General features: G+C 40.6%; 1 protein-coding gene across 2 annotated transcripts in view; it reads right to left on the reverse strand.

The window, feature by feature from the left end:
• The window catches only part of rbpjb (recombination signal binding protein for immunoglobulin kappa J region b), a 109695-nt gene that overhangs the window by 20028 nt on the left and 72105 nt on the right, over nt 1-17562 (reverse strand). The window contains exons 5-7 of one of the 2 annotated variants that reach the window (XM_067989088.1): nt 15620-15794; nt 13738-13875; nt 338-450 (exon numbers count right to left, since the gene is read on the reverse strand). In XM_067989088.1, coding sequence (XP_067845189.1) covers nt 338-450; nt 13738-13875; nt 15620-15794 — 426 coding nt within the window. The remainder of the gene's footprint in view (nt 1-337; nt 451-13737; nt 13876-15619; nt 15795-17562) is intronic. The other variant, XM_067989094.1, reaches the window with a different exon arrangement.

Raw genomic sequence — 17562 nt, forward strand, 5'->3', positions numbered from 1 at the left:
ATTAGGGAGTAAAAATAAGACCAAGACTTCTGCATCTGATCACTATCCAATGACTTTTTTTGAAGCCCATGCCTGTTAAAAATAGGACCAGCTTGGCAATGATATCACCCCGCTTCTGCCCCAGTGGTTAAATAGTACACTAACAGGGTCTAGAATCACATGAAAATGGGATCTTGAGCAGAGTGCCAAAAGTGATACAATTTCACTGTCCAGCACAAATTTCTGCGCCTTTGGGATACAAAAGGGGCAAAAAAAAAAACAGGCACATAAAATTCCAAACATTTAGGTTGGAACACTAGACTATTAAAGGCACGCAAGTAAAAGAAAACCACTGTACCAGTCTGGGAAGTGCCATCCCAGTAACAGAACACACTAGTTTCACTGTCTGACCATAATGAATGTATCCGTCGCGCACTGTGAATTCTTCTCCCTCCGATTCTTCATCATCCACTGCAGATAAAAAAAAAGTTATTTACAGCCTGTATTTGGACTCCAATTTAGTTGCATGGTCAGTTAAGATCCTGGTCAAGATACCTCTGTGCAATAATATACACATTACCTGCAAATGACTATTGATGGATGCCCTCAAATCAACTAAATTCCTTTCTCCATGATGAACTACAAGCACATTATTGCTTTTAGTTCATAATGAATATTTTTCACAATCATATTCTACCAGTGATTATACTACAGTGATCAGCAACTGTGCTCAATAAATAAGATGTGTTTTTAGGGTAAATGTTGGTTTGCACCAAATAGGAACAAATCAATAGTATAGCAAGGAAGCTCAATGATATCTGGAAGGCAAATGGTATGTTGGCCTTTATTGCAAGGGGGTTGGAGTACAAGAGTAAGAAAATGTTGCTGCAATTGTACTGGGCTTTGGTGAGACCACACCTGGAGAACTATGTACAGTTTTGGTCTCCTTACCCAAGGAAGGATATACTTGTCTCAGTGGTGGTCCAACAAAGGTTCACTAGATTGATTCCTGGGATGAGACGATTGTCCTATGAGGAGAGATTGAGTAGAATCGGCCTATACTCTCTGAAGTTTAGAAGAATAAGAGGTGATCTCATTGAAACATAAGACTCTGAGGGGGCTTGACAGGGTAGATGCCGAGAGGATGTTTCCCCTGGTGGGAGAGCCTACAACTAGGGGGCATAGTCTCAGGATAAGAGGTTGGATATTTAGAACCGAGGAGGAGGAATTTCTTCACTCAGAGGGTCGTGAATTTTTGAAATTCTCTACCCCAGAGGGCTGTGGATGTTGAGTATATTCAACGCTGCGATCGATATATTTTTGGACTCTAGGGGGATCAAGGGATACGGGGATCGGGCAGGAAAGTGGAGTTGAGGTCCAAGATCAGCCATGATCCTATTGAATGGCAAAGCAGGCTTGAGGGGCCGTATGGCCTACTCCTATTTCTTATACTCCTGCTTAGGAGTGCTTTCCTTAACGTACCCAACTTGAAATTTAGAGATTTGGGTGAGTGAGTTTGAAACCGATCACATGAACCAGATTGAGGAATGTGGCTCTGGCGAACCCTTTAAGCAACTTGTTATTTCCACCCTATCATAGACCTTCTCTTTTGTTCTTCCCTCCCCTGCCTCTGTACTTGCTTAAAAACTGAGAAATCTTAACTTTTTCCAGCTGACGAAAGGTCATTGACCTGAAATGTTAATTGTTTCTTTCTCCACAGATGTTGTCTGACCTGCTGAGTATTTCCAGCATTTTTTTTTAATTTCAGATTTCCAGTTTCCGCAGTATTTTGCTTTTGATTTTGTTGTTTTGAAAGTAGGTTTCACCTCCAAAATGGACTATTGAACCCAAGAGGAAGGAAAAGAGTAAGCCAAAGATTTTGAATTGGTTTTAAAAGCTAGGAAGGGTTAGAAATCATATTAGGGGAGATGAGATTAGAATAAAGTAAAATCAAAAAGTTAAAATAGTATGAATAGAGCAAGGAAGAGACGACACAACAAGCAGAACTGTAGCGTTTAAAGTGTTCATTTTAATAATTTACGGTTAACTTTACTATAATAAAGATATCCCTGACATTTATTATTGTTGCATTAGTAAGGGCTTCAATGCCAATGTACACGAGTTGAAAACTTACAAAACTGGCATACCCAGGGAGACAGGAATTTCCCTGGACATTCTAGGAATCATTTTCTTTGTTTAAATGTTCTCTTGCATTAACATTTTTACTCCAGCAGTACCAAAAAAAATTACAAGGTTAAAAACAGTTCAACTATTTTTGAATTTTATATATAGAGAAATAATTCTATACTTGAGATGCTGCTGACAGGAGTAAGTTGCTTTAAAACTAGTTATTAAACAACGCAGGAGTTACTGATCACAGATGTCTGAGTTGGAACACTGGAAACATAGTTGTGTAATTAAATACTTAATTAGATTTTCACTAAAATAAAAAGGTAGTTGCTTTAATATGTGCACCACACATGCAACCTGGGGCCATTGAGTCAGTTGTTCTCATCAAGATTATAATTTTCCTTATTTTTCATTGATTGTGTTCAAGTCAGTTTTTCTGCTTTTGATTTGCTTTTTTAAAAAAAATTACATTTTAGTAACATGGAATAGAACTCTTCTCTTCTCAAGCATCCAGTGTCAACAAACAGTCCCAGGTCAGGCATGGCACAGCCAAGTGAAGAGTAAAGCCCCCTCTACTCTATCCCAACCTCAGAAGAGTTACCCTCTTTGGCACCAAGACCCTTGCAGCCAGCAGGGGAGTGTTCCATCCTACTGATCTTGGCTAAATTTCAGCCCAGGTCTTGAGGTGAAAGGTCAGTGTCTAAGCCACTGCATCATCCAGCTGCTGTTTGTATTATGCAAACCTTCCCCCCACCCCCCCAAAAATTTCAAATTTCTCTACTTTCATCAAAAAAAAATCCACGTAATTGCGTTCCAGCAAGAACACATTATCTGAGTTAAAGCAGCCACAAAAGTTCCTCGCCAACCCCACTATACACTTCTAAACTAAAACTTTACACAACAAAGATCACAAACTTAGCCATAAACATTGGTCCAACAATTCCACCCACCCCCCCCCAAGAAACAGAACACCTGGTTAAGCCTCTGAACATCCCCGACTCCAGGTACACTCTTAGAATCATAGAAGTTTACAACATGGAAACAGGCCCTTCGGCCCAACATGTCCATGTCGCCCAGTTTATACCACTAAGCTAGTCCCAATTGCCTGCACTTGGCCCATATCCCTCCATACCCATCTTACCGTCCAAATGCTTTTTAGAAGACAAAATTGTACCCGCCTCTACTACTGCCTCTGGCAGCTCGTTCCAGACACTCACCACCCTTTGAGTGAAAAAATTGCCCCTCTGGACCCTTTTGTATCTCTCCCCTCTCACCTTAAATCTATGCCCCCTCGTTATAGACTCCCCCACCTTTGGGAAAAGATTTTGACTATCTACCTTATTTATGCCCCTCATTATTATATAGACTTCTATAAGATCACCCCTAAACCTCCTACTCTCCAGGGAAAAAAGTCTCAGTCTATCCAACCTCTCCCTATAAGTCAGACCATCAAGTCCCGCTAGCATCCTAGTAAATCTTTTCTGCACTCTTTCTAGTTTAATAATATCCTTTCTATAATAGGGTGACCAGAACTGTACACAGTATTCCAAGTGTGGCCTTACTAATGTCTTGTACAACTTCAACAAGACATCCCAACTCCTGTATTCAATGTTCTGACCAATGAAACCAAGCATGCCGAATGCCTTCTTCACCACCCTATCCACCTGTGACTCCACTTTCAAGGAGCTATGAACCTGTACTCCTAGATCTCTTTGTTCTATAACTCTCCCCAACGCCCTACCATTAACGGAGTAGGTCCTGGCCCGATTTGATCTACCAAAATGCATCACCTCACATTTATCTAAATTAAACTCCATCTGCCATTCATCGGCCCACTGGCCCAATTTATCAAGATCCCGTTGCAATCCTAGATAACCTTCTTCACTGTCCACAATGCCACCAATCTTGGTGTCATCTGCAAACTTACTAACCATGCCTCCTAAATTCTCATCCAAATCATTAATATAAATAACAAATAACAGCGGACCCAGCACCGATCCCTGAGGCACACCGCTGGTCACAGGCCTCCAGTTTGAAACACAACCCTCTACAACCACCCTCTTTCTTCTGTCGTCAATCCAATTTTGTATCCAATTGGCTACCTCACCTTGGATCCCGTGAGATTTAACCTTATGTAACAACCTACCATGCGGTACCTTGTCAAAGGCTTTGCTAAAGTCATACATTGACCACTACCCAGCCAACTGCTTCCACATGTTATGAGGCCCAGTGTACATATGTATGCACAGGAGCTTGCTTGCAAAGTAAAAGACAATTCCCAGGAGCCCCACATAATCATAGGATAATAGTCACACCAGATTTTGTGGGCTGGGGAGAGGAAGGGAGCATGAGCACAAGGGGGGAGAAAGTGGGTGTGTAGCAGATGGAGAGGTGGACTTGGGAGAAATGGGGAAAAATGGAAAGGACATGTGGAGAAGCAGAGGGATAAGGAAGGTGGTGGATATTGCCCACAAAGAGCTCAGCGACTGGCAAATAAACTACTTGGTACAGTAATAATTTTCCAAACCAAGGTTATCATATACAACACAAGATAAAACCTAAAATCAATATAAAGGAGGTTAAAAAAAATCAGGCCTATAAATTTACAATTGTCCCTCATTCTGCTTTTAAAACATCACAGGATGCAGGGTGCTACATTCAATTTAATAACAGCCCACAAATACAGTTGGTAATGGTCAAAGACAAATTCAAAGATGATAACTACAATTAAAAGGGTAATTCTTGTAACAGACTACATGTAACTCACATAGTTCCTTCGCGATGAAAGAGAACACACCTCAGAACCAGAGTTAAGTACAGCTCTTCCAAAACGGCACAATATTTCTTAACAGCTAAATCTAGATTGTGCTTGGAGTGTGAGCGACGACCACATTGCTTGCCTGCAAATTGGTGCTATTGGTGATTGCATACATTAAATTTCCAATTAGGGTTCCCAGTGATCTCAATTTGCTAGTTAGAAGCATAAGGTGGAAAACTTGGCAACCCATTGAATAAGCATTTTGTTAGAATCTGAAATGTGCAGGCTTTCAGATCTTTAAGACACAAAACAGCTGGTGCAATAGGTTAATATTTAGTATCTACCAACTCAGTAGTTGTGAAGCCATTAATAACCATGTGGTATTTCTTTTCAGATTGACGTGAAGTTGGATAGCTCTGCAATAATTTCTGGAGCCAGGTAAAATTCCAGCAATACTTGCAGTAAGTAAAGAGTCTGATGGTGACAGCATTGTTCTTATGCCAAGTTAAGTAAGTGCATCCACCACTAAGATACGGTTTTGATTCACTTCAAGCTACAATCCAGGTTAGGAACAAAAATAGAGTAGACATTCTAGTACGAGACAAACAGGACGACTTTGTTCACGGTCAAAGTCAAACCTGTTGGAAGTTCACTGTTCAAGAGGTTACTTCCCTGTGCCATTTGTGACACCGCAGCATGCTTCTGCCAGAATAGTTCTATTACTATATTCTTGGGTCTGCTAGATATTAGGCCATCTACATGACCTCAGGTTATTTAAAGCATCCAGGTATACGTTCCTGAATCACAAGACCTTAAAGTAAAAATAATCTAAAAAATAAATCTCCCCACTCCCAATCAAGCCTTTCCTTCCTATAAACCACATACATACAAGTTATACCATGGTGGACTCCATTGAACCTCACTCAGATTATTGTTAAAAGCTTCCTTGAATCCTAAACCCTGTGACATTTCTCCCCATCCCCAAAGTTATTGAACAAACTCCAGGATATCAATCTAAGATTACAACATACATTATTCAACCTTGACCAGAGGTTACTTATCCACAGTCCCACTTAACCTCGAAATACCATTTGTATAGCTACATTTTCTAAGATTACTGCAGTATCAGGAAATAGCAGAGGACTGCACTAAGTCAATCATGCACAATCCTACACCATTGCCGATCAGTACCTGCCACAAACTCTGCTTCTTTGCCACCGATTCCTTCCTCTTTCCAGCCACTGTCTTAGGCTCAACCAGTATGTTAATAACCTTGATACCCTGTTCAATCACAGGCTTAGTTTCAGACACCATTTCCGTTCCACCACAAAGACAACTTACCTACTTCCACCTCTACAACATTGCCAACTTCGCTGCTAATACCCTTGAACGTGTTTGTCATCTCCAAACTCAAACGCTCCTCTATCTGGCCTCCATTCGACCATGGACTCCTAACTTGTCCAAAACTTTTCTGCATGCACCCTGTCATTCATTAAGTCCTGCTTGCCCACCATCTCAATCCTTGATGACCCATATTAGCTCCCTGTCTCAATGCATTAAATTTAAAATCCTCATCCTTCTGTTTAACTACCTTCATGACCTTGCCCTCCCTATATCTACAATCTCTTCCAACTCTCTATCTTCCCTGAACAACTTGCATTAATATAGTGTATTTAATGTAGTAAAACATCCCAAAGCACTTCACAGTTTTGGATGAACTGAAGTTTAGAGGGTGGAAGATGGGAGGCCGGTCAGGAGAATATTGGAATAAGAGCCACACAAGGAGATATTACAACAGGTAACCAAAATCTTGGTCGAACAGGAAGGTATTAAGGAGCATCTTAAAAGGAGGAGAGGTACAGAGATGAAGAGGTTTATGGAGGGAATTCCAGAGCTTAAGGTCCAGACAGCTGATGGTATGGCTGCCAATGGTGCGGCGAAGGAAATCGGGGATGAACAAGAGGCCAGAATTGGAGGAACTCAGAGTTCTTGAAGGGATGTAGGACGGGAGGTGGTTACAGCGATAGGGAGGGGCAAGGCCATAGAGGAATTTGAACACAAAGAATCAGAATTTTAAAACTGAGGTGTTGCCGGACCCGGAGCCAATGTAGGTCCGCGAGCACAGGTGTGATGGGTAAACGGGACTTGGCGCGAGTTAGGAGACAGGCAGCAGAGTTTTGGATGAACTGAAGTTTAGAGGGTGGAAGATGGGAGGCCGGTCAGGAGAATATTGGAATAAGAGTGTGGAGGTAACAAAAGGATGGATGAGGGTTTCAGCAGCAGATGGGTGATACAGAGTTGGAAGTAGGCAGTCTGGTGATGGAGAGGATACGGTGTCAGAACTCGGCTCAGGGTCAAATAGGATGCCACGGTTGCGAACAGTCTGGTTCAGCCTCATACAGCGGACAGGGAGGTGGATGGAATCGGTGGCTAGGGAATGGAGATTGTGGCAGGGGCCGAAGACAATGGCTTCAGTCTTCTCAATATTTATTGGAGGAAATTTCTGCTGTCCAGTGCTGGATGTCGGTCATGCAGTGTGACAAATGAGATGCAATGGAATGAACACTCTGTTCCTCTAGCTTTGGCCTTTTGAGGGGCCCTTCATCCAACCATTGGTGAAAGAGTCTTCAACCACCTAGGTCTTACTCTCTAATTTTCTCCCTCAACCCATCTGTCCCTTCATCTTTAACAACCTTCTCAAAACCCATCTCTTCAACAAATTAGGGGGATTTAGTTAGCCCCCTCCCCCCAAACTAATCTATCCCTTTCTGTATTGACATCCATTTTTCTTACATTGATCCCTGAAGCACCTTGGGACATTCGTTACTTTAAAGACACTATATAAAAACACAAATTATGGGTAACCATGTCTCTTTCAGACATGTTTCTCAAATTTAGAAGATCCTCTCAACTGCTGGGCTAGAATTTGAAACTGATTTTGACTCTTCCTCTAGTTTACTCTTTGAATGTTGGCTAAGGGCTGGAGACTATGCCCTTTTTAAAGCCTTTTTCACAGTTCTATAAAAAGTTTTTTGAGCTTAATAAAATGTGTAAGTCTGAAACCTTTTTTTTTGTCCCAACAAAATATCTGGAAGTTTTACAATCCATAAAAGTTAGTGAAATACAGATAGGCTTTCTTTGACCTGTGTATCATTTGAAAAGGCAACAACTTATGATTATGGAGAAAATGCTCCAGAAAGGTGTTTTGGCGAGTTCTGAAATGTTTCTACAACGTTTTGCAAACTGACACCTCTGTTCAAGGGGAGGGGGATAAACCCGGCAGTTATAGGCCAATCAGCCTAACGGTGGTGGTGGGGAAACTTTGACAATAATCCGGGACAAAATTAATTGGCACTTGGAAAAGTATGGGCTAATAAATGAAAGGCAGCATGGATTTGTTAAAGGAAAATAGTGTTTGAGTAACTTGATTGTATTCTTTGATGAAGTAACGGAGAGGGTTGATGAGGGCAGTGTGGTTGATGTGTATATGAACTTTCAAAAGGCATTTGATAAAGTACCACATAATAGACTTGTTAGCAAAATTAAAACCCATAGGATTAAAGAGACAGTGGCAGCATGGATACCAAATTGGCTAAGGGACAGAAAGCAGAGAGTAGTGGTGAATGGTTGCTTTTCAGACTGGAGGGAAGTTTACAGTCGTGTACCCCAGGGGTCGGTATTACGACCACTGTTCTTTTTGGTATATATTAAACACCTGGACTTGGGTATACAGGGTATAATTTCAAAGATTGCAGATGACACGAAACTCGGAAATGTAGTAAACCATGTGGAGGATAGCAACAGACTTCAGGAGGACAGAGACAGATTGGTGAAATGGGCAGACATATGACTGATGAAATTTAACGCAGAGAAGTGTGAAGGGATACATTCGAGTAGGAAGAATGAGGAGAGGCAATATAAATTAAATGGTACAATTTTAAAAGGGGTGCAGGAACAGTGTCACTTGTGGGTATGTACACAAATCTTTGAAGGTGGCAGGATAAGTTGAGAAGGCTGTTAAAAAAGCCTTGGCCTTATTAATAGAGGCATAGAGTACAAAAGCAAGGAAGTTAAGCTCAACCTTTATAAAACACTAGTTACGCCTCAGCTGGAGTTGTGTGTTCAATTCTGGGCACACTTTAGGAAGGATGCCATGGTCTTAAAAAGGGTGCAGAAGCAATTTACTAGAATGGCACCAGGAATGAGGGACTTCAGTTATGTGGAGAGACTGGAGAAGTTGGGATTGTTCTCCTTAGAACAGAGAAGGTTAAGAAGAGATTTGATAGAGGTGTTCAAAATCATAAACTGTTTTGATAGTGAATAAAGAGAAATTGTTTCCAGTGGCAGAGAGTCGGTAACCAGAGGAAACAGATTTAAGGTAAAGGAGGCAAAAGAACCTGAGGCAACATGAGGAAAATTTTTTATTACGCAGCAAGTTATGATGATCTGGAATGCACTGCCTGAAAGGGTGGTGGAAGCAGATTCAAAAGTAACTTTCAAAAAGGGAATTGGATAAATACTTGAAGGGGAAAAATTAATAGGGCTATGGGAAAAGAGCAAGGGAGTGGAACTAATTGGATAGCTCTTTCAAAGAGCTGGCAAGGCACGATGGGCTGAACGGCCTCCTTCTGTGCTGCACCATACTATGATACTATACAATGAAGTGATTACAGAGCCTTTCTGCAATACCACTTTGCACTATAAGGCAGTTAGTCTCCTCCTTTAAGACGCTCCTTAAAACCTACCTCTTTGACCAAGCTTTTGGTCACCTGTTTAAATAACTTATGCGGCTCAGTGTCAAATTTTGTTTGCTAACGCTCCTGTGAAGTGCCTTGGGATGTTTTACTACTTTAAAGGTGTTATATAAATGCAAGTTGTTACTGTTGTTGGAAAGACTTTTGGTAAAAGTTCCACACAAAAGGCTATTTATTAAAATCAAACTGTGTTGATTCAGGTAAACCCTGGGAATAGATAAGTACTTGTTTCCTACCCTTCAGCCAGTTCCTTATTAGAAGAGTTATGTCAGAACAGGGGGGAAAGAGAACGTAGTAGTACTGAGTGGGGTGCCTCAGGGCTTGGTGCTGGGACCACTAAATGTTCCCAACTTATATCAATGACCTGGATACAGAAACATAACGCAAAGTAGTCAAATCTGTAGAAGATACCAAACTAGGAGGAACAGCGGAATTGGAAGAGGCTGGTCAGAAATTACAAAGAGTTGGACAAGATGTGTAACCGGCTGAACAAGACCAAATAAAATTTAATGCAGAAAAGTGCGAAGTGATACACATTAGGAAGGAAAAAATGTCAATTGTGTAATGGTTAGGGTACGGGAATAGCAACCAAGATGTTGAGTTCAAATCCCACCATGTCACACTGTGAAAGAGAATTCAATTAATCTAGTCATTTATGAATGAGCACCAGAAAATTGGAGAAGCTGCTGGAGTGTTTGTAAAAACCCTACTAGTTCACTAATGTTGTTCAGGGTACGGGAACTTGCTTTTTCTACCTGGTCTGGCCTACATGTGACTCCAGTTCCACACCAAGTGGTTGACTCTAATGCCCTCAGGTTAACTAGGGATAGGTATTAAATGCTACTCTGCCAGCATTGTTCATACACCAATAAAATAAAAACAAACATGCATGAATTGTGTTGAAATAGCAAAGGAAAATCTAAAGAGACACTTGGGAGTCTTTACACTCAATGCTACAGATGTCCAGCCAGTGCAGAGCAGCAATCAATAAAGCCATAGGATGTTGAACTACATAGCCAAAACAATTAGGAGGTAATGACCAAACTGTACAGTACTCTGGTCAGAACACAACTTGAATACTGCTTCCAGCTTTATGTGCCAAGAAACAAGACACATTCAAGCACTGGAGACAGTACAGAGAAGGCTGATCTCGAGTATGAAGCTTTCATGCTACCGGATCCATTGAGGATACAGCAGGGAACAAGTGCCACATGAGATAGTCTGCAGTGTACACATTTATCAAGTAACAAACAATATTTGCAAGGGGCAACACAGTCATCGCTTTCCTTGTGAAAAGGAGGCATCTGCTGGATAGGGTGTAGAGGATTTCCTCAAGTGCAAGGCACCCAAAGATGGCAACCATATGGGTAATAGGATGCTTCATAGCAACCCTATGGCCTACAATATAAAGGAGATAAAACACTTGGGGATTAGGTTGACTCTTAGGAGGCTATGGCTAAACTCTCTATTCATGGCTGCTGACCCCACTGAAAAACCTCAACAACAGAGGAGAGTTTTGGCCTGACCCCTTTTGCTGTTCCTCAGGTGTCACCGTCTGCAAAACAATTGTGTCGCCCAGCTATAGTATATAAAGTCTGTGTGTAAAAGGGCGATAATTGTGTACAACGCTTCTAATGATATCTCCCAGAGGTTGGGAATTGGTCTGCCTGATGGCCCCACCAGAAATTGTGCAAAAGTGAGCAGTGCACTTAACTTCATCTTCCTCCTGATAAGAGAAAACAACTACTGCCAGGGATGGAGGACTTGAATGACTGCTGTGGTTCAGTGAGCTCCCTCCATGCAGTTCACAGTCATGTTTTTACTGGAGCGGGGCCATCAGCCCCAAAAAGAGCCATCGCCTTTAATGCACCACCTAGAATCATAAAGGTTACAGTGCGGAAGGAGGCCCTCGGCCCATCAAGTCCACGTCAATTCTATGCAAGAGCAATCCAGCTAGTCCTACTCCCCCGCCCTTTCCCTGTCGCCCTGCAAATTTTTGCCTTTCAAGTACTTATCCACTTTCCTTTTGAAGGCCATGATTGAATCTGCCTCCACCACCCACCCCAGGCAGTGCATTCCAGATCCTAACCACTCGCTGTGTAAAAAAGTTTTTCCTCATGTCACCTTTGGTTCTTTTGCCAATCACCTTAAATCTACGTCCTGCAGCAGGATCTCCAATTCTTCAGCATCAAAGGAAGTAGCATTGTTCACGTCTCCACTGTGAACAATTAATCCACTTTTCTGCCACCACCAAAGCTTTCCCTTTCATGGATGAGCTGTAGCCTCAGTAGATTTTATATTCCCCAGTCAACTGTACGACAGGCTAACCTCTCTAGGCAAGCTTTTCATATGCCATCAGCCTATTCAAATTAGAGGAAAATATTCCTTTGCAAAATTTGGTACATGCTCTCCGAGCCACCTGCACAGGTGAAGCTGAGCAACAAGCGCAAGTGAACGGGAGTCACAGGTCAGCTCATACCCATTTTTGCAAATTCAACGTTTATTTTAAACCATTTTCTAGTACAATGGGACCCTTTCATACAGCTACAGCTGAATCTGCTCTACATGTTGTACAAGAGCTTATGTTGCCCAAGTTCAAATGTAGATTTTAGCATTGATAAGATCATTTGGATTTAAAGAATCCTTAGTGTGTACTGCTCTACAATACAGCAGGTGCATTCATTTTAAGTAACTTGAAACCAAATATGCCTTTTTATTCTAGATCTTGATAGAGAGCATGTGTTGAGGCGATGCTAAATATTTCGAAAGGCAAGTAAGTATGCTGTTGAGAAATTGGTTATCGAAGTTGAATTAAACTAATTGCTCTGGCAATTTTATCCTGCATCCTTTTTTTTTTAACTAGAGGTACAGAAGCTCAGTTTTCATAAAAGTTCATCCTTCACTCTCCATAGAACCATCGAAAAGATACAGCACAGAAGGGGGCCATTCAGCCCATCGTGTCCACGCCAGCTCGAAGAACAACCAGGTGCCCATTCTAATCTCTCATTTCCATTTATAAGTCTTCATAATTCTGCTTTGTTATTTTTGTAACTGATATATAACACCGGCATCTCTTACAAAGCTATAAAATTAAATAATTATTACACACATCTTGAGTTTTCCTTTATAACAGACAAAAAAATGTAAATTAAAAAATTTGCTCACCCAACTTCAGTGCTAGGTGACATTGTACAACAGACTGTGCTCCCTGCAGACAGTACATTACGGTGATAATATTATACCGTCACTCTATAACTTGCTCACCTCTGAAATCAGGGAGTACTGGATTTGGTGTCCAACACCTCATCATTATATTTCACTTTTAGATGCCAAGGCATTTCAAATTTGAGTAGAGGCACCTGTGACTATTCTTCTACAAAGTAAAGCTATTAGAAATTGCAAAATGTGTCATTTTAGTAGCTAACAATTCATAAATGAAGGCTTTCACGCAAAATCTTTGTGAGCCTTGCTTGGAGCACTCCTTTCAGAAACCAAGTGGTCACTAGTCTTGCAAACTCGTCAGCCGCAATTACTTTTCCATTTTCTCCCTTTTTAAAGATGCTGATTCTTGCTGTGGTAAAGTTCCATGAGCACTGACAGCCCTCTAGTGCCTCACCCAAGCGACCATTCACATGCAAGGCAAGATGGTGAGTGTCTGCAGGCTGTTCCACCGTGAAAGGCAGCACCGCCAAGCCTTAACTTGTTCTCACCAAATATCCATACATGCACTTTCCAGTAGGGGTCACTCAATAGCAGCGAGGAGTGGAAATCATGGCTGATTTTTTCCCACCCCTTGCACTGAAGCTAAATGAAGTGCACCAATTGCTGTTCTCGCCATTAGTTAACTCAGCACAGACCAGTAAACAAACCTAGGATCTTTTGGTCCGTAAGGCTCAGTGATACCCAAGGTGGTGCCTTTACCAACTAGACCATTTGGACAGCTCTACACAATTTTTATAGCAAAAGTTTTAGACAATCTCAAGAACAATTTTTTTTTAAAATGCATTGGAGACTGCTATTTGTACAAAGATGGCTTTATCCAAAATTACATTTAATATAAAAATAATGTACAAGCCAGAAATGCATGGTAAAGTGCACAGAATTGTAGATACTAACATAGATGGATGTAAAACGCTCCCCACTGTTGTGAACTGGCATGGAAGTTCCCGCCTTCTACATGTAAATACCGTGTGCTGACAGTCTGTGAACGAAGTCGGTTAAATAATGCCACCTTTGTTCCTGACGCAATACATACTAAAAAAAAAGAAAAATTGTTAGCAATTATAGAAATCGAAACTAAAAATATATTGAGACGTGGATAGGTTGAGTTACCTCATTGAAGTTTCATCTTTTTAAAAAAATCTTAAACTTATTCCATAAGTGTTTTAGGTTGTAGTCATTTAATAAGCTGCTGATATATAGTGCACAGTAGAAACGGGCAAACTGTGTTCGAGCTATCATAAATACCAGGTTCTATTTCATGATTTTTCCTTTACTCTTGCAAGTTTCCCTCCTCTCCTTACTTTGCTCATTACTTGATATTCTTTCCATTGTCAGTTCTCGATTTCCTTTCTGTTACTCTTTATCCTCTTTCAGAGCAAAACTTTCACAATTTTTCAAGTATTCTCAACTTTTAAAACACATCATCCACTCCCTCAATGGACTGGCAAGTTTATCCAGTGAGTAGCTGAGCCTAAGATTACGAAGGACCCAGGTTTGATCCTTTGTTTGCACTGAGTGAGCTGATCTCAGCCAGGGCACTGATACGAGCACTGTAATTGGGCTCAGTGCCACTAGTTTATGGAAAACCAACCATTGTTCCCATTCCCGACTGCCATACAGTAAGCTCTGCTGGAAATAAGTGTGTGGACGTCAGAGGAGGACTGTGCTGTATCACAGCTGAGCTAAGCCCTCAGTGGAATACTCCACTATTATGGCTCACAAGGAATAATGGCCACTTGGGTGAGGTACCAGAAAGCAATTCATATCTGTAGAACTATAACCCAGTAAGGAGGCAACAATTTCAAAAGGAGAAAGTTGGAAAAAGATAGATCTACTTTTTTTTTAAATGGGCATACACCATACACAAAAGTTACCATTTCAAGGCCTCTGCTCGGAAAGTTCTATAACTGGCCATACTGAGATATGCAAGAGCAAGTCACGTAGATTTATCGGATTTTTCCATCCTGCGGATAACCACCTCACTCCATTCCAATTTTCCCTGAATACCCAGCTGTAATTGGAAATTCATTGTGTAGAAATGCAAACACAAACCTATATATTATGGCTCGGTGTGAAATGTATTAATACAACAAATTTTTATAAACAATTTTACAACACCAAGTTATAGTCCAACGATTTTATTTTTAATCCCACAAGCTTTCGGGGGCTTTCCCCTTCCTCAGGCGGTGTGGAAGAAACCGAAGATATTTCTTCCACACCGCCTGAGGAAGGGGAAAGCCTATAATCGTTGGACTATAACTTGGTGTTGTAAAATTGTTTACAATTGTTAACCCCAGTCCATCACCGGCATCTCCACATCATAACAAATTTTTAGTTCGCAAAGATCCTGTGCAACTCTGGGTGGTGCCAATGCAATAAAAATAGACTGTTTATAATTCTCCCTCCGATGGAGATTGTGGACTCTACAGGAATTTTTCACTTATTAAATGTGAAATTTCAAAATATGCCAGTACAACTTTTTTTCCCCAAATTGCAGGTCTGATAAACAGGATTTTGGTTGTACTATAATAATGTATTCACAGTAATCTCATCCTTGAATGACCAAATGAAATATTTCAGAAGAGAGCCATTATCCAGGGCCACAGTAGATGAAATAATGCCAGATATTTAAACTCAACCAACTTTCAACTTTTTGGAATGAAAGGTTATGTGCAATAGCGTACATTTTTTTAAAAACCCAAAGTACACCATTTCATCATTGTCGTCTATGCCATGTAACACTTAATATTGGGCAGCCAAATGCATATATACTTACAGTCTGCATTTTTCAAGGACTGTTTCTTTTTAGAAGGTTTGGAGATTACTTTGATCCGTTTGCTGTGAAAGACGCCAATGTCGTCACTATTACCGTAAAACATTTTTACTGATAACATGAAGTGCTTTCTCTTGTCGGAGTCAGATATGTACAATGTTTTGGCTGTGCAATAGTTCTGCAAAAATAAAAAGGACAAAAGACTTTGTACAATAAAGCAAATTAAAAATAAAAGCAACAAAAGTCCGTGAGAATAATACAAGATGAAACTTCATGAACTGGTTTCAAGTTTTCTATAGTTCAATTATGAATTAAACTTTAATAAAAACAGAATGACACACGTTTTAAAAAGGCAATAAAGGGCCTTAAATACTCTACATCAAATCTTCTTGGGATCAGGAACAAGTGCTTTGGGTGAAAAATGGGTTAAATGAGCACAATCATTCCAGGGGAATGGGAGGAAGAGGAGAAACATGAATTGGGGTCAAAACTGAACATCACACAGTTATCAAAGCAATGTTAAAACAAGGGGGCGGGGGAAAAGAGGGGAATTAAAATCAAATGCTCTTCAGACCCGACATGCCACAAACTGCTCCTGTAATTTTGATTGGTTTCTTCGATCTTTCTTGGAAGCACACTGTCACACAAAGGCATGGCTGTGAAATTTGGCACATGCTCCCTTGTCTTGCACATTACAATTGTCTCATTCCATCTTTTAATTTAAGTTTTGAAAAATGTGTGTGTATATAGTTTGCCTGTAATAACATCTAAATAACAATTTCTGTTGAACATAACATTGCTTTCACTGGCCACACAGAGCTTCCCGAGGAGAGCTCTACAGAATTCTCCTTTTGTGGATTTGATATACTGAACCCAAAAGTAACATGATGTATGAATGTAACTAGGTTATTAGACCAATGATAAACAAAATCCCTCTCTATCAGAACAAAGTCCCTCAAAAATTCGTTAAATCTTAACCATTGCTCAGAAAACTACTTACGATAGTACTATAAACTGAGTATCAGACATGCTTTGGAAAAGCTGTGGAGGCTGAGTCATTGAATATATTCAAGGCTGAGTTAGACAAATTTTTGATCAGCAAGGGAGTCAAAGGATATGGGGGAAAGGCGGGGAAGTGGAGTTGAGGTAAAAATCAGATCAGCCATGATCTCATTGAATGGCAGAGCAGGCTCGAGGGGCCGAATGGCCTACTCCTGCTCCTCTCTCTTATGGTCTTATGCTTTGTGTGCCAGTTTGCTCCATCAGTGTGAAAATGTGGATATTCACCTGTATAGTTCCTGACAATGAGCATAAGTGAAGAAAAAAAATCCCTACACATGCTGGCTACTGATACAGGAACAGCAGTGTCAGAGGCCGGGGAACATATTTTCTGTACCCGTGATGCAATGGGGATTCTAAACAAACTGTCACATCTACTAGAATTACCAGCCTCATCAGACTAAATCTTTCTTTTCCTCATCTTAGTAATGTGGAGAGAGTAAATCTTCAATATTACATCAACATCTCAAATACAATATGCAATTAATAAATTATCCACTTATGGAACTAAAAAATTAATTCAGTCCTGAATATCTGACTGAGTTGTAATACTATGCCATGTGGAATATTTGGACTTCATTATAACTAGAATTGGTTTGCTATAATACTAAAAAATGTGTCTGGATTCTTACCCCATCTTATAAACAACCATTGGATGATCCTGAATGAAGAATTAGAAACAAATTCCATCTCTTTCCCACCAAGTTACAATTTTAGTTCCACATACTTGGCAGTATGCAAAGAAATAAATAAATTATCCACAGGAAAATGCTGGAGAAGCTTAGCAAGTCAGGCGGCATTTGTGGAGAAAGAAACAGAGTTAACGCTTCAGGTCGAAGACCTTTCGTCAGAACTGGAAGATGCTATAAGAGTTCAAGTTTTTGAGC

The sequence above is a fragment of the Heptranchias perlo genome, chromosome 1 (assembly GCF_035084215.1).
Source record: "Heptranchias perlo isolate sHepPer1 chromosome 1, sHepPer1.hap1, whole genome shotgun sequence".
Lineage (NCBI taxonomy): Eukaryota > Metazoa > Chordata > Chondrichthyes > Hexanchiformes > Hexanchidae > Heptranchias > Heptranchias perlo.